The sequence below is a fragment of the Erpetoichthys calabaricus genome, chromosome 6, assembly GCF_900747795.2.
Source record: "Erpetoichthys calabaricus chromosome 6, fErpCal1.3, whole genome shotgun sequence".
Taxonomy (NCBI): Eukaryota; Metazoa; Chordata; class Cladistia; order Polypteriformes; family Polypteridae; genus Erpetoichthys; species Erpetoichthys calabaricus.
In genome coordinates this window covers 123,427,687-123,448,755 of record NC_041399.2, presented here as the reverse complement: position 1 = coordinate 123,448,755, position 21,069 = coordinate 123,427,687, and the positions used below count along the sequence as shown (strand labels likewise).

At 38.4% G+C, this 21,069-nt stretch overlaps 1 protein-coding gene across 4 annotated transcripts in view; it reads right to left on the bottom strand.

Annotated features, from left to right (window-relative positions):
* Positions 1-19,974, bottom strand: part of wnt9a (wingless-type MMTV integration site family, member 9A) — a 521,355-nt gene extending 501,381 nt beyond the window's left edge. For 2 of the 4 annotated variants that reach the window (XM_028803901.2, XM_051928898.1), the window contains exon 1: positions 19,752-19,974. In XM_028803901.2, coding sequence (XP_028659734.2) covers positions 19,752-19,843 — 92 coding nt within the window. In that variant the 5' untranslated portion in view covers positions 19,844-19,974. The remainder of the gene's footprint in view (positions 1-19,751) is intronic. The other 2 variants (XM_028803905.2, XM_028803902.2) reach the window with 2 other exon arrangements.
* Positions 19,975-21,069: the final 1,095 nt, after the last annotated feature.

The following is a 21,069-nucleotide window of genomic DNA, read 5'->3' as shown; positions in this document are numbered from 1 at the left end:
CTGGGTGCCGCCAGTCTGCAAAGCCGAAGGGAGAAATTACGTACGCCAAGGTAGGAGTTACCGTGGAAATGTGCGTGGCTTTACGCCAAGTTTAGGTTTTATACATCGCGATTTGAGCGTGGAAAGGTTCATACACAACATTTCTGTGCGTACGTACCATTTATACATGAGGCCCCTGGTGAGTGGGTTTACCACCGCTGAGGGAAACACAGTTTGGGATGGTGAAAGTAGCCAATCCAAGAGCGTTATTCATTTCTCCTTGCTGATGATTGACTGCTGCTTTGTGATGCGTGTCCAGCCGAGTGTCATCGTGTTTTCCATTTTGTTATTGTTTGTTATTCTTAAACGCACACAATGTCGTCGAAGCTCTCTGCGCCTTCTTATGCTTCTTGAACTTAGCCTAAGCGCCAGAAGAAGTTTAAAACACTCCGGGAGAAGGTTGAACTACTGAATTTGCTCCAGAAACTAAAAAGTTATGCGCAGTAGCGCGCTACTATGGCATTAATGAAAAGCAGCATATGCTACATAAAGAAGAATGAAGCAGCGATCTGGAGTACCACATCTGCAAGTTTCTGCGATAGTGCCAAAAAGGTAACGACCGTAAGGAATAAAAATATTGTCAGGATGGAATCTGCCTTGGCACTGTGGATCGCTGACTGCAGGAAGAACATCCCCTTGGACGGTAACATCATCCGTGAGAAAGCACAGAAATTGGACAAGCAATTCGCTACAGGAGACAATGTAGCAACTTCCTATCACAATGTTCCTGAAACCTATAAAGAAAAGCCAGCACGAAAACATCCAGGCTTTCTCTGAACACCAAAGAGCTTACGAAGAAGCACTAAATGCTGCCAAGAACACCCATTTTGGCAGAATAATAGAAAGTGGCCACGATAACCCAAGGGTTTTGTTTTCTGTAGTTAATAAACTACTCAAACCCGCATCTGGCCCAACTACCTCTTCTACTGAAGTCTGTGAGAAATTCCTCCACTTTTTCCATAACAAAATTACAGCTCTAAATAATTCAACTAACTTAAATACAACATTTGTCTATATCTTTCCCTGCTTTCCCACTCCATCCAGGTCCTTCTCTAAGTTCTCACCAATCACATCTGCGTTTGTTAATAACCTGCTTTGTAAGATGAGGCCGACTACTTGTGTACTGGACCCCATCCCCAGCACACTACTTAAATCCTAGTTTCTTGCCATAATCCCAACTGTTACAACAATAATAAACTCATCCCTTGACACTGGCTCTGTGCCGCTCACTTTTAAAATCGCTTCTGTAACCCCAATGTTAAAAAAGTCTGGTCTTGATGCGGACAATCTCCCACTTACCTTTTCTGTCAAAAGTTCTTGAGCATATTGTAACATCCCAACTCACCAATTACTTAACCTCTAATAATTTGATGGAACCCTTTCAGTTGGGTTTCAGGGCCCAGCACAGGAGTGAAACTGCTCTGCTACGGGTAACCAATGATTTGCTTATGGCAGCAGACTCTGGACAAACCAGCATATTAATTCTATTAGACCTCAGTGCAGCATTTGACACTGTCAGACATGACATTCTACTGTCCAGAATGGAGAACATGCTGGGTATCTCTGGCACTGTCCTCCAGTGGTTCAAGTCCTATCTGACTGATAGGCAAGAGTTTTAGTCTTGGCAACAGCAGAGATAGCTCAGCGTCAGTCACACAAGGAGTTCCTCAGGGCTTTGTCCTTGGCCCTCTTTTCTTCTGTATTTATATGCTTCCCCTTGGCCATATTATTCGTAGCTTTGGACTGGGTTATCATTTTTATGCAGACGATACTCAACTCTATTTCAATGTTAAAAGTGGAACTTCAGAGCTTTCTCCGCTCACAACCTGCCTCAGTGAAAATAATACCTGGAGAGAACAGAACTCTTTAAAATTAAATTGCAACAAATCTGAACTCCTGCAAATTGGGACTAAAGTGCAACTTAATAAAAATGAGCTTTTTCCCAGTCCATCTTGGCAGTGATCTCATCAGACCTGCCTCTACTGCAAAGAATCTTGGTGTCATTTTTGATTCCTCCCTTTCTTATTTCGCCCACATAAATCATATTAAGTAAAAAAACACTTACTTTCACCTCCGTAACATATCACGTGTTCACTCCTTCCTCTCCTTTTCTAACGCTGAGATACTCGTCCATGCTTTTATCACATCCTGCTTTAATTACTGTAAATCCCTACTGGCAGGTGCCCCTTCTAATCTTGTATCACACCTCCAGCTTATTCTAAACTCGGCTGCAAGAGTCCTTACTCAAACCAGCAGCAGCGAGCACATAACACCCATCCTGCTCCGTCTTCACTGGCTCCCTGTGTCTTACAGAATCGAATATAAAATCCTAATAACCTACAAAGCCTTAAATGACCTTGCACCAAACTACATCAGTGACCTTCTCCATCAATATGTGCCTGTCCGCCCACTAAGGTCCTCCGATTCTGGAAATCTTGTTGTGCCCCACACTAATCTACACTCCGTGGGTGACAGGGCCTTCAGCTGTATAGTGCCCAGACTCTGGAATGACCTACTGAAATTAATCAGATCAGCTGATTCCATGAATTAAAAAAAATAAAAAAAAAAAAAAACAAAACTCAAAACTCATCTGTTCTGACTTTATTACCCTTCTCTCAGTTTAGCTCTATGTCAAGATACTCATGTAACCTGTATGTGTGTGCGCTATGCCATCAATTATGTTGTCGGTTAGGCTTTTTCTCTGAACTTACTGTCTTAATCTTCTTTAATTTATTTATCTGGTTTAGTACAATGCTATATACCCTGTCGTTCTTTCTTAAACTCTGTGAAGTGCCTTAAGCATGGGAAAGGCGCTATATAAATAAAATGTATTTATTATTATTCTTCACATACATTTCAAACTACCCAGTACCCTCTTTCCATATGGTTACCGATTCATGTCTACTAGCACTGTACAAAAACCATTCACAACCAGGTGGTCTACATCAAAACAAGATATTAGGCTTCTCAATATCCTCTCTGTCCTCAACAGTATTCCCTGCTCCTCCATCTTGTCTGTTATCAGTTTGACATACTTCTTAATAAGGGAATGAAGATACAATTTAACCCTAGCAAGAAAACAAGCTAATGCAAAAGCACAGAAATGCCCCAAAAGGCCAGTAATTCACAAACTACTCCTAGATTTGAAAATGGTCTTGATTTTTAATGGCCCCAGCTGTAGCTGGGACTAATGGAATGGCATTTTCTCATTTTCCCCTCAACAGAAGTATCTGGAGGTTCAGCTAACTGATGACCCATAAAATTGTCCCCACAAGTCTGTCTGGATATTTAAACAAATATTCCCAATTACAGAGTCACACCACTATGGAGGCGCTGTCCTTCAGAGAATCAATGGATGCAAATATTTCTGAATTTCCTATACATAGGAATCTCGCACTGCTGTACTCTTCTCAGTGCACAAAATAAGGAAAAAATATGTGAAAACTAAAACAATCTTGTCAATTAGAAGTAAAATGAGACACCTATTGTGAAACTCTATGGAACAAAAAAACAAAAGTGACTGTCATTCTCCAGAATTGAACTAGACAAGTGATATAACTTGTATGGAATTGTAATCAAAAATTTTGAATTCAAACAATTTTTACTACTTAACATAAGCATATATACTTAAAGTTGTAACAATGGACTATTAAAAGTATAAGGAAAAGAACTGAAGGTAACTAAATGAGGCTTAAAGCTTGGGCACGTGAGGCTTCTGCCTCAGCTAGAGGAGCTGCCAAGATGGCTGACAAGGTTAAAATGAAGTAGATATGTAAAGAACACCCTCTTAAAGAGCGAGAACAAACTAGTGAGAAAGCACAAATCACCCATATTATGAAGCAATGATAACATCAATGGGAAGGACTGTACGACACCACTATTAGCAAATCAATGTTTTGAATAACAGAAGAATCAACATGTATATGAAGCTATAGTCAATTGACTAACATGATAGAATTCTGCATATTAAGAGTCAGATGACATGATGTATTAGATAAGGTAATGTTAAAATCCATACAGTAATCCCTCGCTACTTCGCGGTTCACTTTTCGCGGATTCACGACTTTGCGGGTTTTTAAATACAAGTGATTGCCCGCCTATCGCGGAAGTTATGTTCCAGACCCATCAGCAACAGGAGAAAATCCGCGATATAGAAAGACCATATAAATAAACATTTTTATAGTTTAAGCCTTAAAATACCCATCCCACATGCTTTAAACTCATGTAAACTTATAAAACACACTTTGTTAACACATATGATATGTGGATGTCGGGCTAAGGATATGAGTAACATCTCACTATTATAAAACATTTTAACTTCACGCAAGACAAGACAGTGAGACAGGAAAATTGGTGATGTACAGGCTTTTAAATTATTGACAGGCAGAGCGGCAAGCAGCACAAAGCCAGCACAAAGTCCACTTCTCCTTAGCGTTCATTCAGCTCCCCACCCCCTTGACAATGCGAACTGCATCTCCAGGGAGGGGGGTTTGAGCGAACGTGCGTTCAGCCCTTACAAAACCACACACACTCCTCCTCCTCCCTCCAAACGCGCAGAGCAACAAGCAGGCATTTTGGTAGAAGCAGCACAAAGTCCATTTCTGCTCAGCGTGAGTGCAGCTGCCCCCCCTTCACAAAGTGAGTGCAGACACATTGACGTCTGATCGCTGCGTGCAGTGTTGGTCTGTGGTGTTTAACACTAGAATTACCAGAGCCTACGAAAAAACTCGTATATCCGGCCCACCTTAAATCGCTTCTTAAAACCTCTCTCACCTCTCCGCCAGCGTCTTTTGTCATCTAAATGTACTGATAAAGACAAGCTGCCAGCAGCCAGCTATTCCATCCCCCCAACGACTTAGAACGTAAACAGGCTTTTCCCAGCTCTTGCCTTGATGGATTACCTGGGAGTGGAGTTTTAGAGTAGAAATAATAAGATTGTTATTTGAAACACACGCATTTCATGTGTGTTGCATTTCTACAGTAATCTGTGTAAACACATTGTTAAAACAGAAATGTGTTATGTATTCTAGTAGCAATTGACAAAATGTAGGCATAAACTATATAATGTATGAAGCCTGAAGTCCAAATATCAAAGAAACACTTTCACAAAAGGTACAAAAAAAAGCCACCGCCAAAAAAACCCGCCTTAGTGTGAGACATTGACATGACTTAACTATCACTGCTTCCGTGGCGCAACAGTATCAGTCCCTGACTGGGAATCAGAAGGTCATGAGTTCGATCCTGCACAACTCCCATTTGAGAAGTGTTCTTATTTTCACTATTTTAGAATAAAAAAGATACATTTGATTTCAGTCTGTAACAGCTGGTGTAATTTATGATATTTGTAAAGGTTAGCTTTATTTTTTTAAAATTCACTTTTCATTGTCTCAGTCGCGTTCAGGATCCATCCCTACCGCCCCCCACCTGACACTGCTGTTTTTACATAAAGACGCGCTATAGTTCTGCAGTGTATCACGATACATACGACCGCGTGTTTTTTTTCCCCCAGTATTGCCAGTCCCCACGTGTTGCCGTATGCTGTTTCTTTTGTACTCCAGGACATGCAGAGGAAAGCATAGTAAAGAGCAGTAACTTCAGCGCTATATGCAATCATCAGACACTCCCCATCTGATACTACTGTTTTCACATAAAGACGCGCTAAAGCCCTGCAGTGTACTTGTGACTGCATTGTCGTACCAATGCTTGCGAACTGAAGTGTCTGCATGCACTTTTCGTGGCATTATACGTGTATTTTTTGAGCATGCCCATGTAGCTCAAACACAGGAACATATGTTGATGTAAAAGTATAACAAAACAAGTGCACTTTTATTCAAGACTATAACCGAAGAAAAAAGAAAGCAAGTTACAGCAGGCGGTTGATATGACAGCTTGCATGGTGGAATGCTAAGAACTGCTGATTTCCATTCTGTGCTATATAACTTAACATTTGAATCTGATGATTGCATATAGCGCTGTCTTGTTTAGTGTGCGCAAGAACATGCAGGTGGCCAGTTGCCGAGTGCTACAACGCACATTTTAAAAAAAGAAAGAGACAAATATATGTGACGTTTTGAAGAAATCATTTTATGACGCGAATAGTACCAATCAGAAAACATCGTTGAAGTAATGCAATATTATTTGAAAACGAACAGCGTCAGGTTGGGTGTGAAGTTATACTGGCGCTGTTTGAGTCAGATCAGAAGCTGAATAAGCTGAACAAGCTCATGTTCTGACTCTAAGTAAAAAAGCACAAATTAATCAACAGAAATAACCGCGATCGATATCACCAAGTGTGATCAAGAGTACTGGTTCGATCCCCACTCACTCCTATATTTGCCGTTTTCAGTAGTAAGCGGCTCTTTTGTTAATATTATACAGTACACACATGCACTTGATTTGTGTCTGTACTTGCGCTGTTACTTAGAGAGTCAGATCGGGGGGAGGGGTGATGTTAGAGCGGGTGAGCTTATTCAGTGCTTTTTCTTTCAGTACATGTGCCTTCCCTATTTGTTTGTATATCTCTGCCTGTCTGTCTCTGTATTACGCAGTGCTCTGTCTGTCTGTGTGTTATGGATCTTGAAAAAAATAAGTTATAAGGACGGTTTGCTGACTTGGAGCACCACTGCCTTACTGTGCCACAGAGACGCGAGTTCGATTCCCAGCTTTGAAGAAAGTTTTTTTTTTTTCCTCAAATGGACATTGAATTTATAAATTGGTATGCACTGTAAATCGTTAACTTTAAAATGTCAATCGCGGTTATTTCTGTTGATTAATTCATGCTTTTTTACTTAGAGTCAGAACATGAGCTTGTTCGGCTTATTCAGCTTCTGATCTGACTCCAACAGCGCCAGTATAACTTCACACCCAACCTGACGCTGTTAGTTTTCAAATAATATTGCATTACTTCAACGATGTTTTCTGATTGGTACTATTCGCGTCATAAAATGATTTCTTCAAAACGTCACATATATTTGTCTCTTTCTTTTTTTAAAATGTGCGTTGTAGCACTCGGCAACTGGCCACCTGCATGTTCTTGCGCACACTAAACAAGACAGCGCTATATGCAATCATCAGATTCAAATGTTAAGTTATATAGCACAGAATGGAAATCAGCAGTTCTTAGCATTCCACCATGCAAGCTGTCATATCAACCGCCTGCTGTAACTTGCTTTCTTTTTTCTTCGGTTATAGTCTTGAATAAAAGTGCACTTGTTTTGTTATACTTTTACATCAACATATGTTCCTGTGTTTGAGCTACATGGGCATGCTCAAAAAATACACGTATAATGCCACGAAAAGTGCATGCAGACACTTCAGTTCGCAAGCATTGGTACGACAATGCAGTCACAAGTACACTGCAGGGCTTTAGCGCGTCTTTATGTGAAAACAGTAGTATCAGATGGGGAGTGTCTGATGATTGCATATAGCGCTGAAGTTACTGCTCTTTACTATGCCTTCCTCTGCATGTCCTGGAGTACAAAAGAAACAGCATACGGCAACACGTGGGGACTGGCAATACTGGGGGAAAAAAAAAACGCGGTCGTATGTATCGTGATACACTGCAGAACTATAGCGCGTCTTTATGTAAAAACAGCAGTGTCAGGTGGGGGGCGGTAGGGATGGATCCTGAACGCGACTGAGACAATGAAAAGTGAGTTTTAAAAAAATAAAGCTAACCTTTACAAATATCAAATTACACCAGCTGTTACAGACTGAAATCAAATGCATCTTTTTATTCTAAAATAGTGAAAATAAGAACACTTCTCAAATGGGAGTTGTGCAGGATCGAACTCATGACCTTCTGATTCCCAGTCAGCGACTGATACTGTTGCGCCACGGAAGCAGTGATAGTTAAGTCATGTCAATGTCTCACACTAAGGCGGGTTTTTTTGGCGGTGGCTTTTTTTTGTACCTTTTGTGAAAGTGTCTCTTTGATATTTGGACTTCAGGCTTCATACATTATATAGTTTATGCCTACATTTTGTCAATTGCTACTAGAATATATAACACGTTTCTGTTTTAACAATGTGTTTACACAGATTACTGTAGAAATGCAACACATATGAAATGCGTGTGTTTCAAATAACAATCTTATTATTTCTACTCTAAAACTCCACTTCACTCCCAGGTAATCAATCAAGGCAAGAGCAGGGAAAAGCCTGTTTACGTTCTAAGTCATTGGGGGGATGGAATAGCCGGCTGGTGGCAGCTTGTCTTTATCAGTACATTTAGATGACAAAAGACGCTGGCGGAGAGGTGAGAAAGGTTTTAAGAAGCGATTTAAGGTGGGCCGGATATACGAGTTTTTTCGTAGGCTCTGGTAATTCTAGTGTTAAGAATGTAGAAAGTGTTTAAGAGCATAGGAAGTGTTTATAAGAGTGTGGGAAAGGTTAACAAGAGAGTGAGAAAGGTTTATAAGAGTGTGGGAAGGGTTTATAAAGCCTTAAAATTTGTATAAATAATAAAATAAATATAGGTCGCTACTTCGCGGATTTTCACCTATCGCGGGGGGCTCTGTAACGTAACCCCCGCGATAGGTGTGGGATTACTGTATTACTAACCGAGAATGATAAACCGGATATGGACACAGGTACATGGCATGCCCATGGACGCAGGAGACATAGTGCGCAGGCGCCGACAGCGAGCGAAGTCTGATCCACCGAGAACGAAGGAGTCACAGCTCAATAATGAAGGAGCTCAACTGAGCACAGACAATACGGAACCCTTACCGTCCACACTACACAGCATAGTCAAACCCGACATAGTACGGAAGGTGCGTGCGCCTACAACGCGCGTCTAACACACCGCAGGCAGACCCCCCCCCCCCCCCCCCCCCCCCCCCGAGATGTTACAGACGCCCCAGAGATACGGACTCCACAGCATATGTGAATCACATTACAGTAATACAACAACATGAGTACTCACAGACAAAAACAAACACAACAGGCTTCGGCGTCCCGCCCCACAATCAAACCAGAGAGAGTACGGCGTCCCCAAACGTTCACAAAACACAGCATAGTCAAACCCAAGATAGTAAAGGAGGGCGCATGCGCCTACAACGACTACCACATGAAACACACACACGGCACCGAAGGTATAATATTAGCTCAACTAACGTAAATAAGCGCCTACAACGCGTCACGGCTCAAAAACAAAGGAGCTCAACTAACGTAAATAAGAAATGAAGCAACGCGCCCGTAGGTAACGACACAGCCACGCAAAAAAAAAAAAAAAAAAAAAAAAAAAAAAAAAAAAAAAAAGGATTCAGCCCCCCACCCCAGAATGAAACGGGAAAAAGTACGGAGTCCACAAAGGTCCACCATACACAGCATAATAGTACGGAAGGCGCGAGTTAGTATGAAAGCCGAAGGCGCCTACAACGCGTAATAAGAATAAACGAACGCTCCGTTTTAAACGTACGTCATCCTCACACGTCCAAACTGTAATAAGAATAAACAGACGCTCCGTACGTCATCCTCACACATCCAAACTACACCGCATAAGTGAATCACATTACAGTGATGCATTATTAACAGTACAACCACAGAAAACGCTCCGTATTAACAGTAAGTGCAATTATTCATATTACTAACGGTAAACAACGGAGAACTAATGGAGTCAAACTCATTCAAGGACAACACACCATCTTTACTACAAATGTTGTTCATGAAGACATATTCCAATAAATCTTTGTAATGTGCCATGCTATGGGCTCTTTACTTCCTATGTGCATCATCTACACCTTTACACTCCGATCTCTCTCATACATACATCAATGTATTTCAGGATACCCAACGCCAGGGGTTGGCGAGCGAAGCGAGCAGGGGGCAGAGCCCCCTAGTAAAAGTATAAAAGGGAATGAATTGTTTTAATGATTGTTCACTCCATGGACCGAGACATTTGTGAAGATCTATGTGCAAATAAAGAAGTTTTTTTCCCCCACTACATAATTTGGCGAGCAAGACACCAAAAAAATCATTCCAGGGTGTGTTGGGGATCAACCAGGACATTTCAGTAGGAATTGTTTAGTGAACCCATGGTAACAAGGTTGTAATCGGTTAGCTCAGAGTAAGGGAAAACAGCACCAACAGCTTTTGGATGCTTAGGTAAAGAATAAATATTGAATATTACAATCAAAGGAAAAACATCCCCTGTAATGATAAAACCAGAACTATTGAAAATGACATAATTACTATGTATGAAAAGAGCAGAATTTTACTGAAAGGTAAGGCAGTAAGTGGGACACGATCAAAGATATTAACACATTGTAATGAGACTCACCAATTGCCCGAGTGAATGAATGATGGTTTGAGAGTCTGAGAGTGATGGGTATTGTATGTCCTTTATGTTTGCACTGGTGTTTATTTAAATGAATGAATAAATAAATAAAATAATACAGCATAGATTAAAAGTTACCAGTGACTTAATTCTTATAGATTGCAAGGTTTACGTTTTGTGTGGTGATAATGTGTTCTCTTTGTGGCTAAGTAAACTTTGCAGCTTGTACCTGTTGGATGTCGCAGCAACAGTCAGAGGTTATGCCATCAGAAGCTGTCTGGTGTTTGTTTTAAATCAATAAAGTGTCCGAAAGTGGAATGTAAAGGTAATGGCAGCTAACTCATTCTTCTCTAGAGTTCATTTTTTGTCTGTTTCTTTGTAGACAGTACAATGCAGTGAATAACAGATCAGGAAGATGTAGGAAAGGAATGACAGGTGTGTTTGAAAATGCTTTAAAATGTGTTGAAAAAATGCTCCATGTGTTTGAAAATGGAGTTCTGTGTCTAAGAAATGATGTGTGAATGGGACTTTGTTTGAAATGTATTTGTATTAAACAGCAGATTTGCTGAAAATATAGTGTGCATACAAATTTAGAAACATCTGATAAAATTTCCACAACGGTTAATTTGGTATAAAATATGAATTTGGAATATGTGTAATATTTGGTAAAATGAAAATGTCTCAAATTTTGCTTATAAATAAATGTGTAAGACATCTTTACTCCAGACCCTGATCAAGTCTTAGGGAAAAATGTTGTTTTAGAATTATCAAATACAAAAGGAGACGATTTAAGAATAAAATGCTGCTGGTATGTATGTATGTAAGTAAGTGTGTATGGACTTCAATAGGTTACAAATGTGAATGTGCATATATGTTATGGTTATTGTTTTAAATTCTTTACACGAGTCAATAGGTAATTTAAGGGAGTGTGATATGGTGGTGCAGTGGCTAGCACTGATGCCTAGCAAAAGGAAATGAAGGTTCAAACTTGCACACTCTCAGTGTGGAGTAAAACAAATGTAAGAATGAGAGGAAGTGTGTAAATGCTTTAAATAGCTAATGCTAAATGTGTTAAAGGCAGTTTAAGTGACTTTTGAATATGTTTTACAGTATGTGAAATCAAGCTCTGACTGAAGAGCTCTTGAAGGAATTTAAGTGAATTTGGGAATATGTTTGGTTAAAGGCAATGGGTGAAAATATGCAGTATTTGAATTGATGAAGCAATTGATAATGGTGTGCATAAACATGTTTTGAATTTAAAAACTTATTCTAAATCTGGAAAACATTATTGGACCTAATCATATTCATTTAAATGTGTGTGACCTTTTCCTTCGGAGTACAGTGGAACCTCTCCAAAACTCTGGTCGTGAACCGAAGTAATTTCACCTATAGGATTATATGTAAATACAATTAATCCGTTCCATACGTATTTATGTACGTAAATAAAAGTTTAAAGTTTTTAAGCATGTGTCTCTCGCGCGTGCATGTCTGTCTGTCTGTCTGTCTGTCTGTCTCTCTCTCTCACACACACACACACACACACACACACACACACACACACGTGTGTGTGTCTCTCACACGTGCGCATGTGTGCGTGTCTGTATGTTACACTCTCTCGCTCGCACTGTGTGTGTCGTGCTCTCTCGCTCGCTGCACAGGGAGAGACAGAATACGTACAAACCGAAAGGGAAACTGGCTTGTTCATATATCGAGTGTGTGATCGTGAACAGATGCAAAAGTTTGCCGAACTTTTTTGGTCGTAAACCGATTTGTATGTGTTCCGAGACGTTCGTGAACCGAGGTTCCACTGTACTGGCCATGCTCAATTGGAAGAAAAAGTTACTTTAAAATTACTAAAAATAAAATTTAAGGTAAAAGCAAACATTCCTTAAAAGAATAAGGAAGCTGGTGCTGAGCATTGATTCCAGTCTAGGTTGTGTTCCATACTAACATGTGCTATACAGAAGGGTTGAGGAGTTAACTAACAAAATAAACAGACTGTGCTTTTCTACAGAATCAACACTCTGGAAAGGACACAAGAAACAACTCAGAGGAAATCAATGCAAAGCCAAGAAGTTATGGATAAAAGAAATCAATATTAAGCATAGTAGCTAAACTTTATATATCACAATATTTTCTTTAAATTACTGTATGCAATGGTGTGATGCACTACTTACTTTGAAAGTATTTTAAACACTATTTGATTTTAAAAGTTAAGGCATTTGATACAATGTGATGAGTTGAATTATTTTTCTCATCCTTACATCTGCAGGTAAATACATACCTGAAATAACAGCACTTAAATTTGAATCCGGAGACTGAGCTGCAACAAAGGTCTGCAAATGAACAAAGCAAGGAGAAACAAGCCATACCAGAGAAGGGATCAAGCCATTGACTGACTCCTGGGCAACCTACTCAAATTTCAGCCCAAGGGATCATGGGTCCCTGCTATTAGCAACTCAACTGCACTGGTTGACGCCGAAAGATCGGGAGTCCAGAATCATAGAGACCAGAGCCTCCTTCATTAGATCAAGAGTTCCAGATATTGATATCCTTTGCTTTAGGGTACTGAACCCCCAAGCCCCGATTCACACTTTTACTGTGTGCAGGGTTCTAGGTTTTTTACTAGAGCCCACTTTAACTGTCCTTGATTTGCCTTACAGTTCACCCACCTGTTTGCCATTTTATGACAGTTGTTGACCAAGTACAGTATTTGAATTCTTCTTGCCTTAGGAATCAGAACCATACCCTAATCTCTTTCTGCAGCAATGTCTTTCAAAGATTTGAAACATGGAGTTATTGAAGGTATAGGAGGAAAGGCTAATTATCTGCAAGCACCGCAAGGCATATTAACTATTTTTCATAAACAACATATTTATTGAATATTTGTAAGTATTGTTTTATTACACTGCACAGTTACTATGAATTTGAATCATTTTGGGTTTAACCTGTAAAGCAATTGGGAGAATATACTTGGAACAGTTTAGAAAATGAGATTAGCATAACATGGTCAGCACTTTGAGTAAAGGCAATGCGAAGAGTAAATATTTTTGGATACATGTTTTTAATAAGACTATTGATATTGGGGGGGGGGGGGGGGGAAATACCTTTAAGTAGCAGGCTGCTTGTGCTGATTGACACATCTGCACAACAAAGATGCTGATGAAGAGGTGTGAAGGAATTTAATGGCCCCGCATTATGACTTTTTTCGTAGGCTTCAGAGATTCTATTGTTAACACATACAGGATCACTATGATTTTGATCAAAGTCGTTGACAACAATTTATCATTATACTTAGAAGTTATGAGAAAATGGAACACAAAAGTCCTAGTTTTATAAAGTATAGCATGTAATGCCAACATATTCAGATTAAGAAAAAGAATTTTCATACGTTAGTGAATATGAAAGTTCAAAGTCAAACAATATTTTTGATTCATGTGATTATCTTAGGCATTAATGATTTACACCGATTTGTGTTATTCCCCAAAATTTAGCTAGCCAGGGATCTTAAATTTCCTTATAGTCCCAAAGGCAACACACATTTAGTATACACACGCATTATACAGATCAGAAATAGAGTTAATGCAGAAGACTAGACCTTAGTTTTTAGTGGGACTTTGAGTAGTCCTAAAGTGGAGAAAAAATATATAGAATTTGAATCAATACATAATTTTTACAATTTAATACAAGCGTATACTTACAACTTCATTTAACAATGGATTATTAAAAGCATAAGGAAAAGGACTAAAGGCAACTAAAGGGTTAACTAAACATGGCTTAATGCTTGGGCACATGAGGCTTCTGCCACATCTAGAGGAGCCACCAAGACAGTTGCGAAGATTAAAATGACACAGATGCGTCACGAACACCACCATTTAAAAGCGAGAACAAAACTAGTGAGAAAGCCCAAATACTCCTATTATGAACTAGAGATAAGGACAATGGGAAAACCCATAGGACACCGCTGTTAAAGAAACAATGTTTTGATAAATGTAAGAATTGACATGTACCTGAAGTTACTGAAGGCTGTAGTTGATTGGCCAAGATGACAGAATTCTTCTTATTAAGAATCAGATCATGTGATGTATTAGATATGGAAAAATATAAAAAGAAATGAATTGTATTATGTTTGCTCACTCCATGGACGGAGACATTTGTACATATCTATGTGCAAATAAAGAACCGCTCTGCATTTTCATCTGGTTTCCTGAATGATTCTTCTTTGAAAACAGAGGTAAGTTTGTTCCACTGCATTTGATGCGGTCTACACCTGGGTGTGTTCATCATTAAAAATATGGTTTATTTAGAAAGAAGTTGAAAATAGAGAAGAGAAATTTCTGATGCAAAGGTCATAAGTAAGCATTGCACCATAAGAACCAAAATTACCCAAACTATTCTATAACATTTCAGTATTTACCGCTCTGATGCTGATCTTTCTGATCATAAAAAAAGGTTATTACGATAGGAATTGATGAGAAGAATTCATAATTATGGCATCTCCATCCAGCCATTTTAGCTCTAGACCGTCCTCAAGAAACTAATACACTGACATCATTGAGATGTCAATGTTTTCAGTATCAGAGGAACCTAAAACTTTGAGATCCGTTGAAAGCCAGAGATCGACATTTTTGACAAATCTAAAGCTTTCGTTCCTTCCCCATTGACAACAGGTTTTGGTGGGATAGGGTGCAAAGCAAAAAAAAATTACCAACTGTCAATTACTATTTTCTCTGCCTCAAGAGATCATTTAGATCAAGGGTTCCCAAAGTGGTCGATATTGACCCCCTGGGGTCGATTTGAACTTTCTAGGGGTCGATAGTTTCAATGAAAAAATTTGGAGGTCAACGACAGCAAAAATAGACCCCCTTACTACTGCTATTTGTTTGTTACTTCAAAATATCTATGATTCCAATAGGCACCTAATTAAGAAGTAAAATCATTTAAAAAAAACACATTATATACCAAATTTGCGAACGAAAAGGTAAAATGTGTCATTAAAAGAGTCACATGTAAGAATGCATGAAAATACATGTAGCACAAACATGTCTGTTCATTGTCTTATCGAACATATCAAAGCAAGTGTGGATATGAAAAACCATTGCATGTAATTAGGGGGTCGACGGTTTTCAAAGTTTTTGGTAAAGGGGTCTGAGGCTGAAAAAAGTTTGGGATTAGCACTTTGGGATTGCTAAAATATAAAGTGCAATATAAATAAAATTTATTATTATTAACCCTTGATTTAGATGATATGATCAGGAACAAGAAATCTACAAAAAGAAGAATGACTTGATGTAAAGAATGAAAGCATTAGAAAGTCCAAAAAAATAAGTTTTATTATTGGTAAGGAAGGCTTCTAATCATAAAATTACTCTAGAACAAAACCCTGTAGCTATTGCAGCCTTCCAGGTCATAACATGAGTATCCTTGTACTACAGCAGAAACGGTTAACTTTAGTGCTGTTCCTTCTCACTCCACTTCTGTTCACTTGTTGCAATTCCCCAATCCACCTCCCTTTTCAAACACCTCATCAACCTCAGTCAGTCTCTAGTCCTAAATCTGCAACTGGATTCTAGACTTGCTAACTGACAGATTTTAGCAAGTGCAGATAGGCAGCATCACATCCTTATCCTCAACATAGGCGCTCCACAATGTTCCATCATTAAATCTGCTGGCGACATCATAAGTCTGATTAACAATTAAGATTACATAGCCTTCAAAGAAGAGGTTTACTTGCCAACTCAATTGTGCCAGCCAACCTTAAATTTAAAGCAAAACACTCCACCCAAAAAGATTGTTTTTTTTCTTTTTTACTTACCCCATGTAGCTTTTAGGAATGTCTGGAAAAAAAATTTACTCTCATGTTTTTGTGAAGCATAGACATAATGAGGTTTCAATAATACAGTAAAAACATCCAAAGAAAAAAATCTGATGTTCCTCTTGTTGCATAATCCACAGGTCCACAAGTCATCCACTCATATGCTAACAATGTGCAAAATACATGTATTTTTTTCTATTAAAACAATTAAATACCATTGGAAAATGAAAGTAGTCCACAAACAGAAATCCCCTTCACACATGATTGCACTTTTGAATTGCAGGCAAGTGAATTCAAAAGGACCGGTCAATAAAATGTTAATTGTGTGGTATGATGAGAAAAGGTTCCATGGTAAAGCACAAAAACACATTATCAGGATACCACATCCTTACTTTTCGGTGCCCCCCAAAAAAAAAAAAAAAAAGTCTGATAAAGTATTTTGTGTTTATAATGAGTCACATTCTCCTCTTATGTGAGGATACTTGCAAGTGGAATGCAAAGATTCAATTATTTTGGATATATTTTAATATAATACAACTAATTACGATTCACATATGGTCTAGGAGAAGGACCTAACCCCAACACCACGTGTGTGAAAGAAACAATATTACAGTATAAACATACTGCTCATTTACGAAGCTGTTGAACATACAGTAAAATTAATGTAAATAACTGCATTTTTGTGGTTTTTCTGTACATGAATGGTCAATTGAGACTTGTACAGTGTATTTTCTTTTGTCTTTGGACTAGCATAGACAAAACATCATCCAAAAAAAGACAAATAAAAGGTAAAGTCAACAACGAACTAACAAGTCTGAACAGTTCCAAAGAGGCAAGTACATATTAGTCTAAATGCATATCACACTAAACCAGTTTTGCCAATGGGAAATTTCTCTGAAGGGCAATTTTTAACAACTTGGCTGAAACCAACACATTTAAAATTTTAAAACTTGTTTAAAGTGCCTTTATTTCAACAACATTGCCACTATTGAGCAATTATTATGACTGTGTCCCCTAATACAGGTTAGGTAGCAGATAAGTACTGTATGTTGAATGTATGGTAAACATCACCACATACTGGATATTTATCATGCATTTGTCACAGGTAGGTTTATCACATTAATCTAAAAAAATATTGCAATTAATAATCCACTAAAAACTTAATTGTTACTTAATTTCAAGCAGATTGACTTTAATTTTAATAAAATGTTTAAAGATTTTCATAATACATTATTGCAATACTTTTCACAGCCTACTGAACTATGTGAAATCTTTAAACCATACCAATGAAAAAGAAGCACTTCATCACAACTGGTTTGCAACCAAAGTCTAGAAATTCAACTGAAAAAAAAAAAAACAAACACACCACACACGATTTATACACTGACTCAAAATCAGTGTTGACTGCAATTACTATGTAACTGTCAAATATTTGCTTACCTTGTTTATTTAAAATAGTTTGTCATTAAAAATTCTATTCACAAGGCAAAACAAAGGAAAAGCCAAAGACAACTGAATTATATAAAACATTTTGAGAAGAAAGTTAGTTATCAAGTCCATAACGTTTAGAAGGACAAATAGAGCATTATTGATTCCAGAAGTGAATCCACTTACTCCAACAGTAGCAAAGAACAAGGTCCAACTGCACAATTTTAAAAACAAATAAGGGGCAGACTCAGAAATGAACAAACAATATGCCCAGTGCATGTTTAAAACTCAATTTTTAAAGAAATATCATTCATAGTCCAAAATGTCTGTTCAATGTTAAACACAAGAGGGCATAATGCAAGGAGACAATATATAGTCTGATAACTGGGATCAAAAAGGGAGGTGGGACCCTCAGTGCTTCCTGGCACACCATGGTGGAAAAAGCCAGTGGTTGAAGGTTTTCCAAAGCAACACATCATGAAGAACAGAAGCATCATTGGTCATGATGGCCTCCGACTTTACCATCATCCTTTTTTCTGCCACTGTCTCCCGTTAATCCTGGGAAAGTCCTGCTGCCCTTCCTGATCAGATTACTCAGACATCTGATAGCCCTTTAGCTAGGGCACTCAGTCAGTTGAACATAATATTTAACAGCACACTGGAAGCCACAGATTGATGGAACATCTCCAACAACATATTCCACACACAATAAACTACCAAAAACTTCCTCAAAATTAAGAGCTTATGCTAGCTCTATAGTATAAACCTTCATTCAGCATGAAGAATCCAAGAGTAAACTTCCCAAGAAAACACCAATGCATAAAATAAACAAATTTAAATAATTTAAGAATTATGAACTTAAGCACCATCAGAAATCAAGGATAATATAATTTGTACAACTGTATGCAACTATATCAGAGATAAACTACTGGGTTAAGTTAGTCAATTATGAATCATTCTGTTGTATGACATTACTTTAAATTAAGGAAATCTTAAAATGCATATCATAATCTTGATGCATAATATAAGGCACATTCATTCATAACCCCAAATAGACATAGTTACACATGAACTTGTTTGTACGAGTTTTAATGGTATTTAAAACAAGTAAACCTCCTTTTAGAATACTATTTATAAAACACACACATCCCTTATAGCACCAATTACAATCATTTTGCGGTGTTAATTCTGCGTGTTCCCTGCTGATGACTTCCTAGCTCAAATATCTGTTAGAATAAACTTGGCACTTGAGTCTTAGCAGCTCCTATTATTCATTACAAAATATGCTGCGCGAGTTAGCAAAAGTACGCCAGTGAATAGGAAGACAGTGCTGCTTAGTGGAATGCTGCTGTTATTTCATGTGGATACGTTGTTTCTTCAACTTTAGCGCCCTAACTGGGCCCACATCAAGATATTCAATTACACGATGCGTTTCCGTCAGATATTATGGTGAAAATACAATACCGACATCTTTAAGGAGAGAGACACACAGTAGAAGCTGTAACTAAAAAGGCTTTGATATCGATTGTTTTTGGGGATCCTGGGAAGGGTGTTTAATTTACAAACTTTATCGCAGATGCCCCATCTATAAACCAACATTTAAAAAAAAAAAAAAAAAGACTATCTGAAACTCTGAATGTGCAGAAACTAACTATATACCTTAAGTACAAAATGCTTCAGTGTTAACGCAAATATTACTACGGAATATCAACTCTCACACAAACCTGTCTGTTGCTTTACTGACATTCAAAAGGGACACCCGCTTCTCAAGTTTAAACAAGTAGGAACCTCATTCCAAAAGCTACTCCACTGCTCTGGACGGCTGACGACTATAAACCAGCGGAACAAGAAACAGTAATAGCATGCAACATTCATCTGCTATAAGAAAACTTTCAAGCTTACAAACTAAGAGAACGTAGCGAAAGAACCGACTGTGCGAAAAGAGGAGAGTCGAGGAACCGTGACGCAAGCGGCCACTGTCATTGATACATGCGCCTTCAGTGCTCCGGCTCAGCTGACAGTGAAGGGGTAACACATACGACAGCTAACACGGATAAAAGTATCTGTCAAAACGATACTGAAAATCTGCTTATCTCCACTTATTCTACAAATGTCTTAACTGATTAATTACTCTTAACTTATGTTAAAATTACATTCCGATATCGTTAACCACAAATGAGTCCTTACTTACCCAAAATAAGCAGTGGCTGGCTCTGGCAAGTTTGTAAGGAGGGCTATAATTGTGAAGGATATCCATCCAAGGAGTATATGTCCATCCAGCATTTTGCTACGGCACCAGGGTTGATCATTTCGCTTCTCTTCAGTGTTTTGTACTAACGTTCCAGCTGTAATATCCTCGCTTCTTAAAGAGAGAGCAAGAGGGAGTCGGTGAGATTACTGAGCGAGCTCCTCCCATGCAGAGTGAGAGAGCGCGCTAACTAGCGAGCGAGGAGGAGGGGAGGAATATGGGGGTGGTTATTTGGGTGGAGTAGTCAGCCAACATTTAGTGAGATAATAGAGAGGAAATTACCAAACGATTGAGAACCGAGTGCGTGCTTTCCTTTCACTGCACTCAGTTTCAGTGGCTGTTAAACGGAGTAACTTTCTAAATCCACCCATTTCGTTACATAAAACTAGCCGAGTTGCAGAAGCTTAATTTGCGATCACAGACTGCGCCAAACACACAGGTACAAGCTATGCCTCAAATGTATGCAGTTACTATGTTGTAAAATGCTTTATGTTTTATAGTGGTTTTGTAATATAAAAGAAAATCACTTCTGAGAAACAATGAAGTTAAAGGGGAGTTTCATCTAAAACTCCAATGGGACGAACATATTATATATTTTAATCTAATGGATAGGGACTGTAACAATTCAATTGAAAAAACAAGATATTCAGCATAATGGAGATTGTGTAATACTGAAGTGAATACTGTATAGGTTTTTCTTAAAAAGAAAAAATCAAAAGGGCACAAACCTACATTTTCAGACATTTGCTGTTTCTTTAGACATTTTTTTTTGGCAATTCTAAGAAAAAAAATCATATAGTTTTGTGCTGTTTGCTGTTTATCGGAGGTTTACTTGAAAAAGGAAATGGTTCGCTGAGCCAGTGCCTGATATTAATTTATTAACTCGCTTTTCAATGTGATAGTTTGATCCCAGTTATGACTGGCAATTCTAAATAGATTGGAGACTCTAAATTGTAATAACGAGCAGTGGCCTTTCTGCTTTAAGGTCCAGTGGGGCACAGCTCCACCAGGGCACCTCTCCACCACAAGTTGTGCAAAATAAGTAATAACTTCCTGTGTAATCTGATGTACTCTCAAAATGTTTATAACAACTTCCAACTTTTTAGGATTTTTCTTCCAATTTCTTTCATATGCCCGATTTTTCGCATCTAGAAAAAAAACGTTTTTTGTAGTATGTGAAATTCTTTGCACTAATTGCTTCAAGCTTATTTCCATATCATAGGGGGTTTGCAGTATTGGTCCTGCAGTATTCTAGATTTAC